The sequence below is a fragment of the Bubalus kerabau genome, chromosome 9, assembly GCF_029407905.1.
Source record: "Bubalus kerabau isolate K-KA32 ecotype Philippines breed swamp buffalo chromosome 9, PCC_UOA_SB_1v2, whole genome shotgun sequence".
NCBI lineage: Eukaryota > Metazoa > Chordata > Mammalia > Artiodactyla > Bovidae > Bubalus > Bubalus kerabau.
Window position 1 is genome coordinate 92,584,037 of NC_073632.1, and position 18,379 is coordinate 92,602,415.

Sequence of the window (18,379 nt, forward strand, 5' to 3'; positions counted from 1 at the left end):
TTTACATTTACACCTAATTTTTTAGAACTTTTCTTACTATATTTAGAATGAAATTAAGAAAGGAATTTATCAAATATATTTCTTCTTTCTCTTTTATGAGATTTACATGAACATTCCAGAGTGATAAATTGGTTTGCCTACCAGTAATAACACCTAGTCATTCCTCCTGTTACGTTTAGGTAGAAGATAAGCTCATGAGCTTTATTATGGCTTTGATTTGTAGAAAGTGACTAAGATCTTTTTATTCTTATATAATTTCTACTATATGTGGTTTAAAATTTGTTCATTTCTCCATTCTTTGTTTTGAAAACTGGGCAGCTATAGTTTATTTCCAAGCTCCATATTGATTTAATGTGCAGACTTATTCTAAGTCTGTTCTTTTGCCCTAGCTCTTTTATGTTTTTCACTATTTTATTCAGCTTCTTTTAGTCCTTTGTTTTCTTTTCATATTAGACTCTTGTAGCCTATAATACATTTGTTCTAAAAGATGTCTTTAGGACAGAAATATACTTGTAAATCAAAGTCTTTTCTTTCATTTAACTGTGGAGCAGAGTAGGGGATTTTTAAAAGTGGGATTGGGCTATTAGAATTTGAATTGCATATCTAATTTAACTAATAGAATATCTTCCTAAATGTTGAAGGACTATATTAAGTTCTGTTTTGAGATTAGGAAAAAAATATAGAATTTATATCTGATATCTAATATTTGTAGATAAGAACTGTGGAAAATCTGAATCCTTAAATAGTATCTAACCAATAATGATGCAAGATAAATTGAATGTATTTGCAGCATTAATGTATAGCAAATGACTGATCTAATTATATAAACATGCTTTATGTTCAGCCTTCTTGGCTTCTGGAGTGAATATGAGGTTGGAGTGAACTTACTGATAGGAAGCAGGAGAGCATAATTTTATATGCCAAGTCATATAGTAGTGATTTAATTATCTTAATTCTCCTCTTACCATGTAGAAGTGGGTGCAGTTTGATTCTTCCAAGTAATCTAGGCATCAGAACTATTGGGATAAAATAATCATCTGTCCCCAAATGGAATACATAAAAGGGAGAAAAATGGTTCTAACTGAAGAATGAAGGCATTGCTAGGAATGCTGCTGTTGTCCTTATCTAGACTCCTGGTTTACTAGTATAATTTTGAATTGCATCATAGTCTGTTTTAACCATGGTCTACCCTGATCTTATTTTTAAGGTAATTTTTTCTAAACACAATGAGGTCATTTTGCATATGAATATTTCAAGGACTGTGCCAAAAAATGGAATTTCAAATTTACTGAAGTTTTGTAAAAATTCATGAGTTTTTTAAGTATCAAAATTATCAAAGAACCTCATTTTTGTCTTCCTGACTTGTGGAAAACATGGTCGGCAGTCTCTGCTTTGATAAGGTGTAGACCTGTCTTTGAAATTTCAGTGTAAGGTTATTGAGTGCAGAGTTATAAAAGGCTTTCTGTACATTGGAGTTCATTTAACAAGCACTTATTAAGTGTTAACATTTGATTATGAATTGTGCCCTTATCTCTTGTTCATGTCTTGCCACTAAAGAATTATGTGTCCTTGAGTTAGGTTTTTTCCCTTACTTTTAAAATGAAGATGCTGTATTAGATGATTTCTTCAAGAAACAACTTTTTGATTCTAAGTAGCTATATATTGTCCTGAATGGGGAAAAGAAGTGAAAATGTTTCTTACTTTCAAGGATTAAAATTACACATAGTTGAAATTAGAATTATTTAGGGGTCTACTTCCCAGGTGGTGCTAGTGAAAAAACATCCCTGCCAATGTAGAAGACATAAGAGATGCAGGTTTGTTCCCTGGGTGGGGAATATCCCCTGGAGGAGGACATGGCAACCCACTCCAGTATCCTTGCCTGGAGAATCCCATGGACAGAGGAGCCTGGTGGGCTGTGGTCCATAGGGTTGCAAAGCCACGACTGAAGCGTTTTAGCTGCAGCAGCAGCTACTGACATAACACAAAGTGAAACTACAGTTGAATTTATTGCATTTGCTGACATTTCTGCACATTAGTAGATGATTCAGAATGGTAGAAAAGAAGTCGGAAAATTATTCTAGGCTAACTGAGGTCAAAAGTAGAGAAAAGAGAGTTATGGTAGTTTGGAGGGATACTAAAGAGACTGGTTGAAATTGTGATCCTAATTGAGTTGGGAGAAATAAGGAACCAGTTGGTGGAAAAATTTGAGTGTCAACCTGAGTTACCTGGGCATTATTCAGTAAGGAATCATTGTAGCTATGTGAGAGATATGCTGTCCGGTAGACTGTGACCTTTCAGATAATTAACAGGGCAGTGTGTCATGGATGAAAAGAATAGAACCAAGGCAACCTTTGTATGTAACTATTAATCCGTATGGGTAGTAAAGTGGATCTAAAGCAGGGGAAGTAGAATGGGAACTAGAGAAGGACCTGAGGATTTTGTATCAGATTTTAGAGGGAGTCACTGCAGATAAAGTTCTCAAATACTGCCCTGAGGCAATTACAAGACAGAAATGGAAAACTTGGTAAAGAAGGTGGCAGAGTAGTATTGAGTTTGGAATTATGTCATCTTTTAGTTTATTCCTCTTGCCATTTTGAGAAGGTAGTCTAGATGTATTTTAGCTTAAGAAGTTGATACAGTTTTATATTTGATTGCCTTTGAGTTGTTCCCCAGTGATTTCTTGAATTTTGTTATTGAGCTAGTGTAAAGTCACTGTTAGCTGTTTGGCTTTGTCCATTTATTCTCTGTCAGTGTCTCTCAGTAATGCTAGCATTTGGGGCTGGATAATTCTGTGGGTTTGTCCAACATGTTGTAGTCTGTTTGGTATCCATGGTTCCTACTTACTAAATGTCAGGTTACCTCTGCTGTCAGTGTGCAACCCAGATGCCCTCATACTTCCAGATGCCCTCACACTTCCAGATGCTCCTGGTTGAGAACCACTACACTCTGTCTTAGGTCTTCTACCAGCTAAGTTGGAATAACCCTCCTAGCTCATGAAGTGAGAATCAGAATTAAATGCAATAATGTAAATGTATAGTTTTTAAGAGCATGCCAGGACTGTTTCAGTGGCTGTTCAATATAATATTATTATAAATACGAGTTTTTCCCATGGTTTTAATTTTCAGTTCTTTCATTTATTTCAGCAAATGCTTACTGAGAGGCAACTCGGTGCCAGGCACTGTGTAGGAAGGCCTTAATTTCATTTACTTTTATAGCTGACACAGTCTTCGAAGAAAAGATCTTAAAGTACTATTTTTGTTTTTTTAAAAATGGTTGTGTTTCTTTCAACCACAGGTTTGCAAAATTGTTACTTAGATGTGATAAGATAATATGTGAAGATTTGTTACACACAGTGGTTGATAAATGACTGCTTAAAGATTTTGTACTATAAGTTAGCATTGCAATGTTTGACTTGCTGCTTATTTATTTTACAGAACATAATCACAATGCTGGAAAAATTTGGAAATAGATTTTTGTTCAGAGTAGTTAAAAGTGAAACAGTTTAGCTAGAAACTGTTTTTTAAAAACCACATTTTTATTACTCTTCTTCCCCACCATCCTTTTTGTTCATAGAGGAATTCTAGTCATTTGAAATTCTAGCTGTAGAGGAGAAACAAGGACTTTGAAACACTTTTATTCCTCAACTCTTAACTCATTAAAGAGGACTTTGTATAAAAGGAAGAATGAGTACTGTGTCAGCTATAGGTTGTGATTCTCAGCATGGATTATGGCAGCAGGAAAAAAAGACACATTGACTTTAAAAACTACCAGAAAAGCTGTCTGCCTGAAAGCAGTTATTTTACAATGAATTTCTTGTGGAGGGGAAAAAAAGTATGATAGAATGTGAAAGGAACTGAAAAGGGATATGTTAGTTACTGGTGAATCACATTTGTGGTTGGTAAGCACTTTTGGCTTTAAGTAAGATAGGTGTTTTTTTTCTGTTGGGTATTCTCTTTGTTTTCCTTTTTTTTTTAAGTATAATTTGCTTTTAAAATTATAACCTGACTTTGCCATTCTGGCAGAGAAAGGTAAAGGAATGTTGGAGGAATTACCTTGTTAAAAGTTTGTGTTCTGGTCTTCAAACTAATTTTGGATAAACCAACTAAAACCTCTAGGCTTTTAGTTTCCTTTTCTGTAAAACTAGAAAATAGGGATCTGTGATTTCTAAGAGTCCTTTCAGCTCTATGATTTTGAATTTCTGCTGAGGATTTGGGAATGCTGTGGACCACCACTGTCTAGAGTATCTTCTGATTGGTTGTTCTGAGTACCTGTTACAGAGGGTGAAGTGTTGGACTCGCTTCCATTGTGGGTTCCTTTACTTTGTACCCATTGACTGCATTCATAAGTCAGCAGATACAGAGTTGTAATCTTTTGTTTACAAAAGGGGGCAAGGAATAACATGTGAATAACATTTTTTTTTTAATTGTTGAAACAACAGCTCACTTTGAATAAGATGGTGAATTGTTGCTTTTCCTTGTATAATCAGTAAGTCCTCAATATGACATAGGAAAGTTGCTGCTGCTGCTAAGTCTCTTCAGTCATGTCTGACTCTGTGCGACCCCATAGACGGCAGCCCACGAAGCTCCCCCGTCCCTGGGATTCTCCAGGCAAGAACACTGGAGTGGGTTGCCATTTCCTTCTCCAATGCATGAAAGTGACAAGTAAAAGTGAAGTCGCTCAGTCGTGTCCGGCTCTTAGCGACCCCATGGACTACAGCCCACCAGGCCCTCTGTCCATGGGATTTTCCAGGCAAGAGTACTGGAGTGGGGTGCCATTGCCTTCTCCGATAGGAAAGTTAGGGAATTTTTAATATTGTTAACAAAGTTTACTTTCCTTTCTTGAGTGTTAGTGGTCAGGTTGTAAAATTAAAATGAGATTACTTAAAAATAAGTAATGCTGGGTTCCTAATTATATGATTTAATTAAATTTTATATAAAATTTAATAGAGACTAGTTTCATTGACTTGCTAGCATGTAATTTGAGTAGCAAATCTGGTAATTGTATAGTACTTGGAATAGTAATAACTAGCAATGTACATGTAAATAAGTGAACTATAGGGGTGATTATACTTAAAAAGATAAGCTTTGGTTGTCTTTCTTTGACTTTTAACTTCATGCACTGGAAGCAACACCTTATTTACAAGGAGGAAATTAATAATCAGTGTCAGCATTGATTTGTAATGTTAAATTGAGAATATCCTGTCCTGATTTTGGTGCATTATCATCATTGGAAGGTATATTTGGTATTTTAAGATTGCAGATCAATGAAATGTCTCTGGTTTGAACTAAACAGATATCTGTTTAAGGATATAGCAAAATGATACAGAGAAAAGGACCTTTGCCTGTATGCTATCTTTTAAATTTGGGGCTTCCCTGGCAACTCAGCTAGTCAAGAATCCACCTACAATGCGGGAAACCCTGGTTCGATTACTGAGTCAGGAAGGTCCCCTGGAGAAGGGATTGGCTACCCACTCCAGTATTCCTGGGCTTCCCTGTGGCTCAGACAGTAAAGAATCCACCTGCAGTGCAGGAGACCTGGGTTCTACCCCTGGGTTGGGAAGATCCCCTGGAGGAGGGCATGGCAACCCACTCCAGTCAGTATTCTTGGCCTGGAGAATCCCCATGGACAAAGGAGCCTGGGGGGCAAAAGTTCATGGGGTCCCAAAGAGGGAGACACGACTGAGCAACTAAGCATGCCTTTAATATTTGAATGCCTTTTGTTAAACATAATATAGTACTATAAAACTTTGGAGGAAGTAGAACAGAGTAACTGACTTGATTTCTATTAAATAAACAAAGAATACATAAAACTGTCATCGTCAAAGACTACCAAAAGGTACTTGATATATCTCCCTTGCCTTAATCACTTGTGAGATAAATCCCTCTAAGAAAATAGTACCTTCAGATTAAAATACTCAGACTTCTTACTATGAAGATGTTCAGGCTTCCATATAATGTCTTGTACTTTTAATTTGAACCCATTTCTGGTTTTTATTTGTAACATCAAAGAAGAAAGATAAGTTAGTTATCTTCCATATTATCATTATTACAACTTTTAACATTTTTGAAGAATTTAAAGACTAGTCATCTGCTTCCGGATTTGGTGATCCCAGTTGCTTTAATCTCTCACTCTTTTGCATTCATTTTAAAGAAATATTGAATTCTGTTCATCGCTCCATTCAATGTGTTACTTTTGTTTCTTGGGTTTTTTTGGGCAGGAAAGTGCTTGAGTAGAAGGAGGGTTAGGGGAAAGAATCATTGACACAGTGACTCCTTACTACTAGTGCTCCACAGTGGGCCATGTGTTAATGATTCCTTAAGTCTAGAATCCTTCCCCCCCCTTCCATTAAATAATTCTTTAAAGCTGAATGCTTTTGTCTTTGTGATGTATTTTTCGTTTTAATTTCATCCCTATTTCCATTCATGTAGCCATCTTTTTCTTAATTCACCATTGAAAATCTAAATTTCTATATTACCATCCTTTTATATGTAATATGACGTAGTCATTAAGTATCTAAAAATAGACCTTTAGGAATTTATTAACTGTCAGAAATGTTATGAGAAGATGCAGTAGAGTCCAAAGCAGTGCAAATTAGAATCAACCAGTATCCTCTGCCTTATATAAAGTTCAGAAATTTGGACAGAGGTCAGTATACAATTATAAAATCAGAAGGAACATGCAGATTCTTAAATGATTAGCTTAGTATGGTCTCGACTAAAGATCATAGAAAAGATAGGTGTATGTGTGCATCAAATGAGGTAATGAAGACCTAAATCTTTAATTCAGGAGTCAGCAATTTTTTTTTTTGGTAAAGTGCTAGGTAGTAAACATTTTGGCTTTATCACCTCTGACCCAGCAACTCAACTCTGCTAGTTCAGCACAAAAGCAGCATAGACAGTATGTGCAGGAAAGAATGTAGATACTCCAATATATAACTTTATTTATAAAATCAGGCACTGGGGTAGATTCAGCCCGCAAGCTGAAGTTTGCCAATCTTTGCTCTAGATTATTAGGCTTCCTTGCTCTTAAATTAGGGAGGAATGCTCAGGAAGGAATTATTGGGCTTCCCGGGTGGCTCAGACAGTAAAGAATCTGTCTGCAATGCAGGAGATCCAAGTTCAGTCCCTGGGTAGGGAAGATCCTCTGGAGAAGGAAATAAACCCACTCCAGTTTATTCAGCTTCCTTGCTTTTAAATTATGGAGGAATGTTCAGGAAGGAATGACTACAGAGATTTTTATAGTTAAGTTTCATAAATTACACTTGCACACTCAATTTAAATTTAATCTTTTAGCCATAAATAGAAAAATATAGAAAAATACTGTAAAGAACCAATGATACATGGTACCATTATATACCAAGTTAATTTATTTTCATAAGTTTTTTTTTGACCCTGTGAAAGATGCATTATTTTTCTGGTGAATTATAATTACTATGATAATGAATATGACTTATCAGGCATCCTTTGGGGACAGTTCAGTCATCAGTTCTATTATTGAAGTATTCATCTTGTTTGAGACCTTTTCTTCCTAATTTTAATTTAAAATATATTGATTGATATTTGTAGTTTTTTCTTAATATTTTCATTAATGTTAGTTATATTGAGATAAGTAGGAGCATTTAGATACTTCTAAAAATAAAAATGAATGTAAACATTTTGTTAAAGTATTGTGATTTCTTAGATGTCTGCAAATTTTGATGAAAAAATAAATCATTTTCATTTGTGGAAGAAAACCTGAAAAAATGTATTAACAACAACAAAAACTCATAAAGCTCTTAGAAGTAAATTTATGTGCATGGTTACCTTCTTTAAGAGTCAGATAGGTTGCTCACCCTTTCTTAGAATGAATATACATGGTACTTAAATTGAAAAATTATATCTACTTTGAAAAATTTTTATCATTGTTCACTGTCTATATAACTTTTCACTAGCAGTAACTACAAACTTTATTCAGTAAATAAAGCTAATTTCTACTTAGTTTCACTTTTCCAACTGGTGTTAATCCTTCTAAAGGTTATTATATAAAGACAAATGAAATGATGACATACTGAACATACGTATTTTTGCTGGTGCTATGATTTAAAAATGAACATTGATCTAGAATAACATTCCCTTAATCTGGGCGTGAATACAAAGCAAAAAAAATTAGCTAATGCTTTTGACTTTAGTACAGTCTTCATTGGGAAATTAGAATTTGCTAAGCACATGATGCTATTTGCAAAATAATGTAGACTTAGAAATTATACAGTAGTTACTATTGAATAATGTTTTATTTTTTTAATTAGGGATATTTTTATAACACTTTTTGGTTGTGTTTCCCTTTCAATAAGGGCTATCTAGAACTTTTGAAGCTTTTCCTGGTGAGGTTGTCTGTTGAAGAGTGATTAATCCTACCCTTTCTTGAAAGTACATAATCTTTTGTGGTAATAGCAGCTACCTCAGCTTTTTCACAGCAGTACTCTGCCAAACGTGACTAAATCTAGTGGCATCAACTATTGCAGTACTTTCTGCCAAATTGCTTTCCTTTTGTGTGTGTGTGTGTGTGTGTATAATATGTATATATTAATATATATATATATAATATATATATATTTTGTCTTTTGAAAGGGACAAAAAGTATTGAAACAGATTTTCCATATTTGTAGTCTTTGTACTATATTTTTCATAATGTGTTTTATTTTTCTTCTAAAATTCACTTGGCGATACATACTTAAGAACTTAGCCATTAAGCATCTGAGAATGGATGCTGGGATAAAAGATGGTTACTTGATACGTGAGAATGTATGTTCCTTCTTGTTTCTTTAACCCAGACCATGATTATTTATGACTGTATTTTACAGATGACTGAACAAGTGGTTCATTTGAAAGTATATTTATGTATCAAAAGCCATTCTAAAGAACTGCCTGTGATAGTAAATATAATTCATTTTGACCCCTTTAGAGATAGTCCTAACTCCAAAGCAGTAAATAATAAGTGAATATTTTTCAACCACTCTATTCAAAAATAATAAATTCTTATTCAAAACAATAGTGGACGATGTAGCTCGAGACCTATTTCAACCAGTTAATGCTATAATTGGGACTTCCCAGGTGGCACTAGTGGAAAAGAATCCACCTGCCAATGTAGGAGATGCAAAACATAGGTTAAATCCCTGGGTCAGGAAGATCCCTTGAAGTAGGAAATGGTAACCCACTCCAGTATTCTTGTCTGGAAAATTCCATGGTTAGCGGAGCCTGGCGGACTGCAGTCCATGGGGTCGCAAAGAGTCAGATGTGACTGAGCACAAGCGCTATGCTGTGATTATACTTTAGTCTAGACACTGCGGTCAGTTTGAGTTGATGTGTCACTCACAAGAAAAGCGGTCAAACACATTGGACATTTACTGTAAATTACTAAAAATTGTGTTAAGAAAGTTTTAAATGTTGACCTGTGCATCTTTCATGGTTAATTTTAGCATTTTGTTTTACTGTAGAAATAGTGCACAATATAGTTTTGCTTAGGTAGCAGACTAGCAGAATGTTAGAATTGTGAATAAGAAGTAAAAATTACGTCCACCTTTATGAGAGTGTGGCTAGTTTCACTTCTTAACGTATTAATTTTTTTGGTAGACTTTACTCTTCAGAGCAGTTTTGGCTTCACAGCAAAATTGAACAGACAGTACAGAGATTTCCTATATATCCCTATTTCCACTTGGCACAGACTCCCCCATTATCAGCATTCCCCCCAGAGCGATACATTTGTTACAGTTGATGAACCTACACTGACACATCATCACTTAAAGTCCATAGTTATGTAAGGGTTCCTTCTTGGTCTTATACATACAGTGGGTTTTAACAACTGGATATTGACACGTATCCACCTTTATAGTATCATACAGAAGAGTTTCACTGCCCTAAACATTTTCTGTGCTTTACCTATTCATCTCTTCCCTTCCCCTACCTCTTGGTAACCAGTGATCTTTTTCCTGTTTCCATAATTTTGCCTTTTTTTCAGAATGTTGTATAGTTGGAGTCATATAGTCAGCAGCCTTTTTAGATCGTCTTTCATTCAGTAATATACATTTGAGTTTTCCTTATCTCTTAATAGTTGATAATTCATTTCTTTTTTGTGTTAAATATTATTCCATTGGCCGAATGTACTGCGGTTTGTTTATCCATTCACCTACTGAAGGACATCTTTAGTTGCTTCCAAGTTTTGAAAAAGTAGGAATACACATCCATGCATGGTTTTATGTGTGGATATAAATTTTCACCTCCTTTGGGTAAATACCAAGTGATAGGACTACTAGATTGTATGAGCATGTTTAGTTTTATAAGAAACTGCCAAATTGTCTTCCACAGCGGCTGTACATTTTGTATTCCCACCCAGCAGTGAGCAAGAGCTATTTGGCCGCATGTCATCATCATCATTTGGTGTTGTCAGTTCTGAATTTTGGCTCTTCTAATACATTTGTAGTGATATCTCCTTGTACTAATTTGCATTCCTCCAGTGACCTATGTGGGGCATCTTTTCATATGCTTATATGCCGTCTGTATATCTTCTTTGGTGAAGTGTCTGTTAAGGTCTTTGGCTCATTTTTAATTGGGTTGTTTGTTTGCTTATTGTTGAATTTTAGGAGTTCTTTATATATTTTGGATAATGGTCCTTTATCAGTTGTCTTCTGCAAATTTTTTCTTCAAGTCTGTGGTTTGTCTTGTTATTCTCTGATACTGTGTTTCAGAGAGCAGAAGTTTTAAATTATGTCCTGTTTATCTTTTTTTTTCTCTTTCATGAATGGTGCCTTTGATGTATCTAAAAAGTCATTGCCAAATGCCAAGTCATCTAGGTTTTCTCCTATGGTATAAGAATTTGATAGTTTGGCATTTTACATTTAGGTCTGCCATCCATTTTGAGTTCATTTTTATGAAGGATGTAAGGTCTGTGTCTAGATTAATTTTGGGTGGTAAGGGGAGGGGAAGTGTTCTGTAGGCCTGTGTGTAGGTAGTAGTCTTTTTGCGAGCCTGTGCTTCAGGACTGTGAACTTCTCAACTGTTCTCAATTCCCTGCTCCTCCCATCTCTGCCAAAGGAGTTAGAGTGGCTGGAGAGGGTTGAAGTTGATTTCCCTTCCTTCAGGCCAGTTAGGCTCTGATAAACCCCCAGCAGTTTAGGCTCTGTTTATTGCTCCCGAGGGTAGACCTTGTTATGAACAGAACACTCCAGTATATTTAAAAATGGTTGCTTTTCCCTTTCCAAAAGGGCATTTTCCTCAGATAGAACATGGTAGAGCTCTTGGAGGTAAAACTCACAGAAGTGTGGGAAATCCCCCCTCCCCATGACTGGGTCCATCTGGGGTTTCTTACAAACTTGTCTACATTAAGCCTCCAGCAGTTCATCATCAAGTGTAATCTAGGTTTTCGTGCCCCAGCACTGATTCCTGCAAATGTGTCTGCTGGTTGGTTCATTTTGGTATGTTGTCATTCTCTGTATTGGCCTGTCTCTGCAGTTTTGGGAGCAGTCATTTGCCCTGTGAATTCTTTTAAATCTAAGATAAGTTGTTGATCTTTAGTTTGTTCAGCTTTTTATTTGTTGTTAGGATGAAATGACAACTTGCAAGTATCTTACGTGCTGGACCAGAAATCAGAAGTCTGTATTAATTTTTATAGGTGAAAAATACATGATCTTTAATTTTTAAAAAGGTGTTTAAATTGATGTTTGTCAAGTCGATGAAACTATAAAGTTAGGGGTCCTATGCTAAGTCGCTTTAGTCATGTCCGACTCTGTGCGAGCCCAAAGACGGCAGCCGACCAGGCTCCGCCATCCCTGGGATCCTCCAGGCAAGAATACTGGAGTGGGTTGCCATTTCCTTCTCCAATGCATGAAAGTGAAAAGTAAAAATGAAGTAGCTCAGTTGTGTCCGACTCTTCGCAACCCCATGGACTGCAGCCTACCAGGCTCCTCTGTCCATGGGATTTTCCAGGCAGGAGTACTGGAGTGGGGTGCCATTGCCTTCTCCAAAGTTAGGGCTACTATACTATAAAGGTGCAAATAATTGCTATTTGACAAAAATTTTAGTATTGTAAATACATTAAAAGCTCATAAAATATGAAATGTTCACAATCTTAAACCTATCAAGTTGATTAGAACTAGTTCAGATGGAAGTAGCAAATTTTTAGAAGTATGAGAAGTAAGACCTATGATGAGATTAAGGGGATTCATAATTTTTCAGATTTTTTTATTCAAATGAAACAGTTTAATTTGTTGTTCTTTAATCACCAAGTCATGTCTCACTCTTTGTGACCCTGTGGACTGCAGCAGGTCAGGCTCCTCTGTCCTCCACTGTTTCCTAGGGTTTGCTCAGATTCATGTCTATTGAATTGGTGATGGCTAACTATCTCATCCAGCATGAGGGTCTTTTCCAGTGAGTCAGCTCTTCGCATCAGATGGCCAGAGTAATTATTCATATATAAATAAACCCCTTGTGTCTATGTGCATGTGTTTCATAGAAGATAATGTTTAATTATGCTTTTGCCACAAGGTTTTCCAGTTTTTCTCAGCCATGGCTACACATTGGAATGATTTGTGGAACTAGGGGGAAAAAAATGAAATAAAACAATGCCCAAACATGTGCTTAGATTTCCACTCTAGATAGAAAATTCTGATTTAGTGAGTCTGGCATGGAGTTTGACATTTGTAATTTCTTTTTTGTTGTAATTGTTCATGGCTGCTTCTGATGTAGAGCCAGAATTAAGAAAGACTAGTTAAATGTTTGGTAGACAGGGTAGTAGTATTCTTAGTGAGGCAAACAGTAGATAAGAAACACATTCAATACAGTATATGTAGAGAGGATGTCATTTTAAAGCAGTCATAACATCTTGAGATTTATGGTATAACCGTGAGGAAACAAGCTGACACTTTGTTCTGTCATTGCCTTTGGAGACATCGCTGTGAAACTGATGTACGAAGCATTTATGAAGATGAAAAGGAACTGGAATTCTGGGGGCGCCTTACTCATCCTCCTAGCAGTGTGTTACTGGACATGAGGAACAGTAGTGAAAGGCCATGGAGCCTGATTAAGAGGTTGGAAAGTCTAGTCTTAGGTTTGCAGCTGATCCTTAAACCGATGAGGTAAGGGAGGCAGGGGCACGGTTCACAGGTGAGAACGCTGCAGCCCACAGAGGTTGTCTTAGTTATCACAGTTCAGTTTGCATATTTCCCATTTTTTTTCTGGTTATCTGCTACCTTTAGAACTTTCTTTGAGAACAGATTGTATGTATTGTTTTCCCTTTTATTTGTTGCCCCATTTATTCCTCATAACAGTAAAGAATAACAGAATTGAAAGCTTTCACGTGCAATGTGATTTGTTTATATTCACACAGAATAAATGGTAGGCTAAAGCTCATTCTCTTTTCATTTTCAGAATCCTTTTGTCAATATTGTTTGACCACACTATGGTGGTATTTGGAATTTATCTTTGTTACTGAGAAATAATCACATTACAGTTAGGCCATTGAAAGTAAAAATCATCCACCGACCTTTTATTCACAGAATAGTATGCTGGCTCAGAGTAGACACCTTGAAGTCTTACTGGAATACTTGAAGAGGTATGAAATACCCCGTTTGCTGAAAGTCTAAGGATGTACTAAAAGAAGTGGTAACAGAAGTTAGTGGAAATCTTCCGGCATTCTGATGGATTCAAGTGCTGTGCCTGGGCTTACTGTTTTTAACGGTGTCAGGGAAGAACAGTTTACTCTTAAAAGTCTTTCTTGGTTTGTTGGCAGAATATCTGCTCAAAGTTACATTCACAGAATGTGACATAATTAAACATGGGATAATTTATTAGTTACTAATTTATGGGTTCATGAAAAATATGGTTATCCACATCCTTGTTTTAAACTTTGCAGCATATAAATGTATTTTCAGATACTGCATAGGATATCGAAGTCCTCCAGTTGCTTTCCACAGTATTAATACTCCAGTCTTCTGTTTCTGGTTGCAAAATTGAATATGTCACTTCTGTTGCTGTTGGAACAATACTGATACTTTCTTTGACTTTTTCTTTGTTCACAGGAATTGATGAACAGATTCTCTAAGAAGATATATAATTTAAAAGACCTTAATAGTCTATTAAGTACAGTGTGTAGCACTAATCATTACCACATTCTTCATAAAAGTAGAGGTTGTCCAAACATGTGTATAGTGCATAGTGGCGATGACGGCAGTGAAGTTTGCCGAGGAATTCTTGCAGAACGTGTGATTGGCTGAGGTCCCATTGCCTGCTTCTTTTACTGTTTTTTATTCTATTTTGCTGACAGTACAGTGGAAAAATCCCAGAAGAAAGAAGAAGCAATAAGAGGAGCTATTGCTATGATTGTAATACCGACCTAACAAATGACTGGGAGGTCAAATGAATAGGCTGGAAATATAGATTTCCTGGAATTTTGAGAGCTATAATTGACCCTAAAGACAATTTAATCTAGTCTCCTGATAGAAATAAGAACTTTGAACGTGTTTCTAGTATCCTATACTTTTGGTTGACTTCCTGAAAAATTAGCTTAATTTTACCTAAGAAGATACGACAGGACGTAAACAGGTTTCTTAGATTTTATAAAGTCATTGATTCATAGATATTTATTAAATGCCTGCTATGTGCCAAACACTATTGCAGGTTCTGGGAGTGAAGAGATAAGATCACCACCTGTTACCTATTACCTGAAACTCTTAAAAGTCTAGGTAGGCTGTAAGGAAGGCTTTCAAAACTTTATTGGTTTTATGGTATTTACTTGCAACTAAAAGTTACATTTGGTCTGGTTTTATTGTTTCAGACTAGTCTGACTTTCATAGTCTCAACTATAAGTGTTTCCTCTGTATTCTCAGTTTTAAGATGACTTGAAATAAGTCAGGTGATGTTTAGATGTGAAAATTGGTCCTTTCTTTTTGGGAAGTGAGATTTGATGGTGGTGTGTTTGTGTTTTTGTCTCTCTGTATGTCCTGGAGTTATTAATAGACTGCATGAGTTCAAACCCCAGCTTCCTTACTAACTAGCTATATGGCTTTGGGTAACTTATTTAACCTTGTGTATAAGTTTCCTCATTTGTAAAAATGTTGCTTATAATAGAGGGTGCTCTTTGTGAGGTGATACATGTATAGTACTTGACACATTGTTTTCAACAAATGTTAGCTGCTATGATGATAATGATGATGCACTTACTTCTTTACTCCCTCCATTTCCAACCAAATATATATGTGTGTATGTGTGTGTGTGTATAAAACCATTTAGGTGACTGAATGAATGCTTATTTTGAATTTAAACTTGGTATGGTAGTATAAAAAATTCTACTAGATCTAGTAGATCTTTGTTTCTGCTTATGTGTCCTCTGTCCTTACATATATCTTCCTGATTATTGTTCATTAATAGCTAGTTTTATTATATTACTTATTCCTGTAAATATTTCCCTCTCCCCCTCCTCCCCCCCCCCCCCCCCCCCATTGCTTTCTTAGAGGATTTCCTGCAGGACATCTGGGCCTATCTAAAACATTCATAAGATATTTGGTCCATGCCAAAAGCTTCTTGAATTTGGTCCTGTCTAAAATGTCGATGAGCATACTTGATCTATGCAAAATGGCTTTGGGCAGGACCCAATTTCAGGAACCTTATGGTGTGGACCCAATGTCTTAATGGTCATTTGAGACAGGATTCAATGTCTATTCACCTTGAGGGCCATGTCTAAATTGGGAGATCATGTCTGTATTCAGAGACTCTGCTCCCAGTCAAACAGCCTTATCTTCTGCAGTTCCTCTTCAGGAGTCTTGTGGTTGGTGCTTGTCTGGACAAGAACCATGAGTGTAGCTGTGCAGGAAGTGTCTGGCATATGTCATGGGTCAGGTAGATTGTTGGTTTACTCCAGAAACAAAGATGACTGGTAGGATTAGGTAGATATTAAAGCCTTTGATAGGTAAGCTGTAGACAAATGGAGACTAAAGGTATCTAAGGTAGGAAGATTGCAACATTTTAAAAAGAATACATTGGAATTCAGAATTAGAAGGTAAGATAAATTGACACAAAGAAATATCAGTGTAGCATTACCTCAGCTATACTTTCTAGTTGTGTGACTTGAGAGAAGTCCTTTTCTCTGTGCTTCAGTTTCCTTATCTGTTTGTGTGTGTGCATGGTGTCACTTCAGTTGTGTCTGACTGTGTGAGACTCTATGGACTCTAGCCTGCCAGGCTCCTCTGCCCATGGGATTCTCCAGGCAAGAATACTGGATTAAGTTGCCATGCCCTCCTCCAGGGCATCTTCCAGTCCAGGGATGGAACCCACGTCTCATGTCTCCTGCACTGGCAGGCGGGTTCTCTACCACTAGTGTCACCTGGGAGGCCCCTTATGTGTTCATATGAGGGATATTTTCCATTCTTCATGGTTGTGAGGATTGAATGAACTAATATGTATACTAAGTTTAATATAATGCCCAACATACAGAAAATGCTGTTTCCTGTTGTTATATGGAAATTAATATTTGCATTTTAATCTGTATTCTAGTATATTGTAAGAGACTGATAACATTCATTGGTATTATAACTTGCCACAGTTACAAACATATATATGTGGTTCTTTGTTATATTTTTAGCCTATGGTATTTAAAAATGACACTACAGGAATAAATACTAGTGAAAAGATAGTAGTTGTTTCTAAAAGCAGTATTGCAGAATAACATATGTCTACTTTTCAGACTTGTTTACTGACTTGGGAAAAATTGGGCGCTCTATAGATCAACTACCTTTTCTTTTACTTTAAATGAAAGAAAAAGACTAGGGCCGGAATAAAGTATATTAAATATATGTAGCTTGGTTCTGTATATTGCTGTTTTTAACTGTTTTTTCTAGAAGAGATAGCTGTCTTATTTCTTTTAGATCTGAAATCTCTGAGATTTCTGACTATCAACAGAAAGTAGCTGATTAGATCGATGCATAATCTAATTCTAAATCTCAGCCTTAGTAAATAGCCTGTATTGAATATCAGGCCATGGAAATATTTGTCTGTTATATAACTTTATCAATTGCTATAAAAAGCCCACACATACCATAAACTCCTTAATGAAATTCATGACAGCTTTGGTCGTCCAGGAGTAGAATGTTACTGCCAACATGACAGTGGAGCTGCGGTAATTCAGCTTCAGTTCCTGATAAATGAGGTTAGTGAGTTGCTTTAATCTCTCTTTGCTTACCTATGAAATAGGGCCATATCCCATCTTTCAGAATTCTTGCATGCAATTATATTTCAATATTTGAGCAAAACCAAATTTCTTGTAGGCCAGCACTAATAGTAATTCACTTTAAGGCATCATCATGGACAGTTACATAAATAATGTAAGATGTTTCTCAAAACAGTGTTGAAAATAGAATGACATAAGCTAAGATCTTTTTGGTACAATGTGCTGCATTTAAATTTTATTCCACGGATATTGAAAGTTACGTAACATATAAAAATCTGCATTAATTTTTTTCAAAGATTGATCTTATTGTAAATAACAAAATGCACTTCTTGCCAATGAGTTGTTTTGAAATACAACCAGGAAACCAAAATCCATTAGACACTGGTTATTGTCCAGAGTTCTTACTGTATCACTTACTGGGTGAAGTAATTGATACCTTTCTTTCCAATACAGTGTAAAATTGGGAGGGAATTAGAGATACATCATTTTATTAGTAGAATAAACAATGTGTTTGCAGGTTTTAAACAAGTTTGAGCAGCTCTGACAATAGATGTTTTCAGATGTAGGGACAGGCAGGAAAAGTTGGTCATAGAACAAAAGCAAATTACTCCAGAAAAGATTCTGCTGTACTTGGATGTGGGTAGTTTGTGGGCATTCTTTTTGCCCCTGGGTCCTTGGGTTCCATGGAATGAATTTTTAGATGTAAATAAGAGAAAGAAAATATTTTTCTTCATATCAGAGGATTTAAGTGAGGCAGTAGAGATATACAGAGCTAAAGAGAGTAATATAAACATTTTAGTAAAACTGAAAAGGGTAATATATTCTAGTAAAACTGTGATCCAAATGATACACAGTTGTGTAGGTTTTTCAAGGTCAGAGGGAAAAACTTCAGTATTCAATTCAGCATTGTGTGTAAGATTGAGCAATAGGCCTTGTAAAATGTTAAGATACACATAAAAAATCACTATGTAGAAAGTTGTTGAATCCATATGTGAGATTTTTTTCCTTTTAAAAAAAAATTATGAAATAATTAGAATGGCCACTAGCTTCAAGATAGAGACCCTATGTACCCTCTCCCCTTTCCCCCATAGTAATGTTTTACATAACAATAGTAAAATATTAAGCCAGGGGAATGACATCAATACTATTAACTAGACTGCAAGCTGTATTTTGATTTCACCACCAGTTT

General features: G+C 35.9%; 1 protein-coding gene across 5 annotated transcripts in view; it reads left to right on the plus strand.

Moving 5' to 3' along the window:
* The window catches only part of STXBP5 (syntaxin binding protein 5), a 157,331-nt gene that overhangs the window by 4,335 nt on the left and 134,617 nt on the right, over positions 1-18,379 (plus strand). For all 5 annotated transcript variants that reach the window (XM_055535890.1, XM_055535893.1, XM_055535895.1 and 2 more), the window contains exon 3: positions 17,088-17,169. In XM_055535890.1, the coding sequence (XP_055391865.1) occupies positions 17,088-17,169 (82 nt within the window). The remainder of the gene's footprint in view (positions 1-17,087; positions 17,170-18,379) is intronic.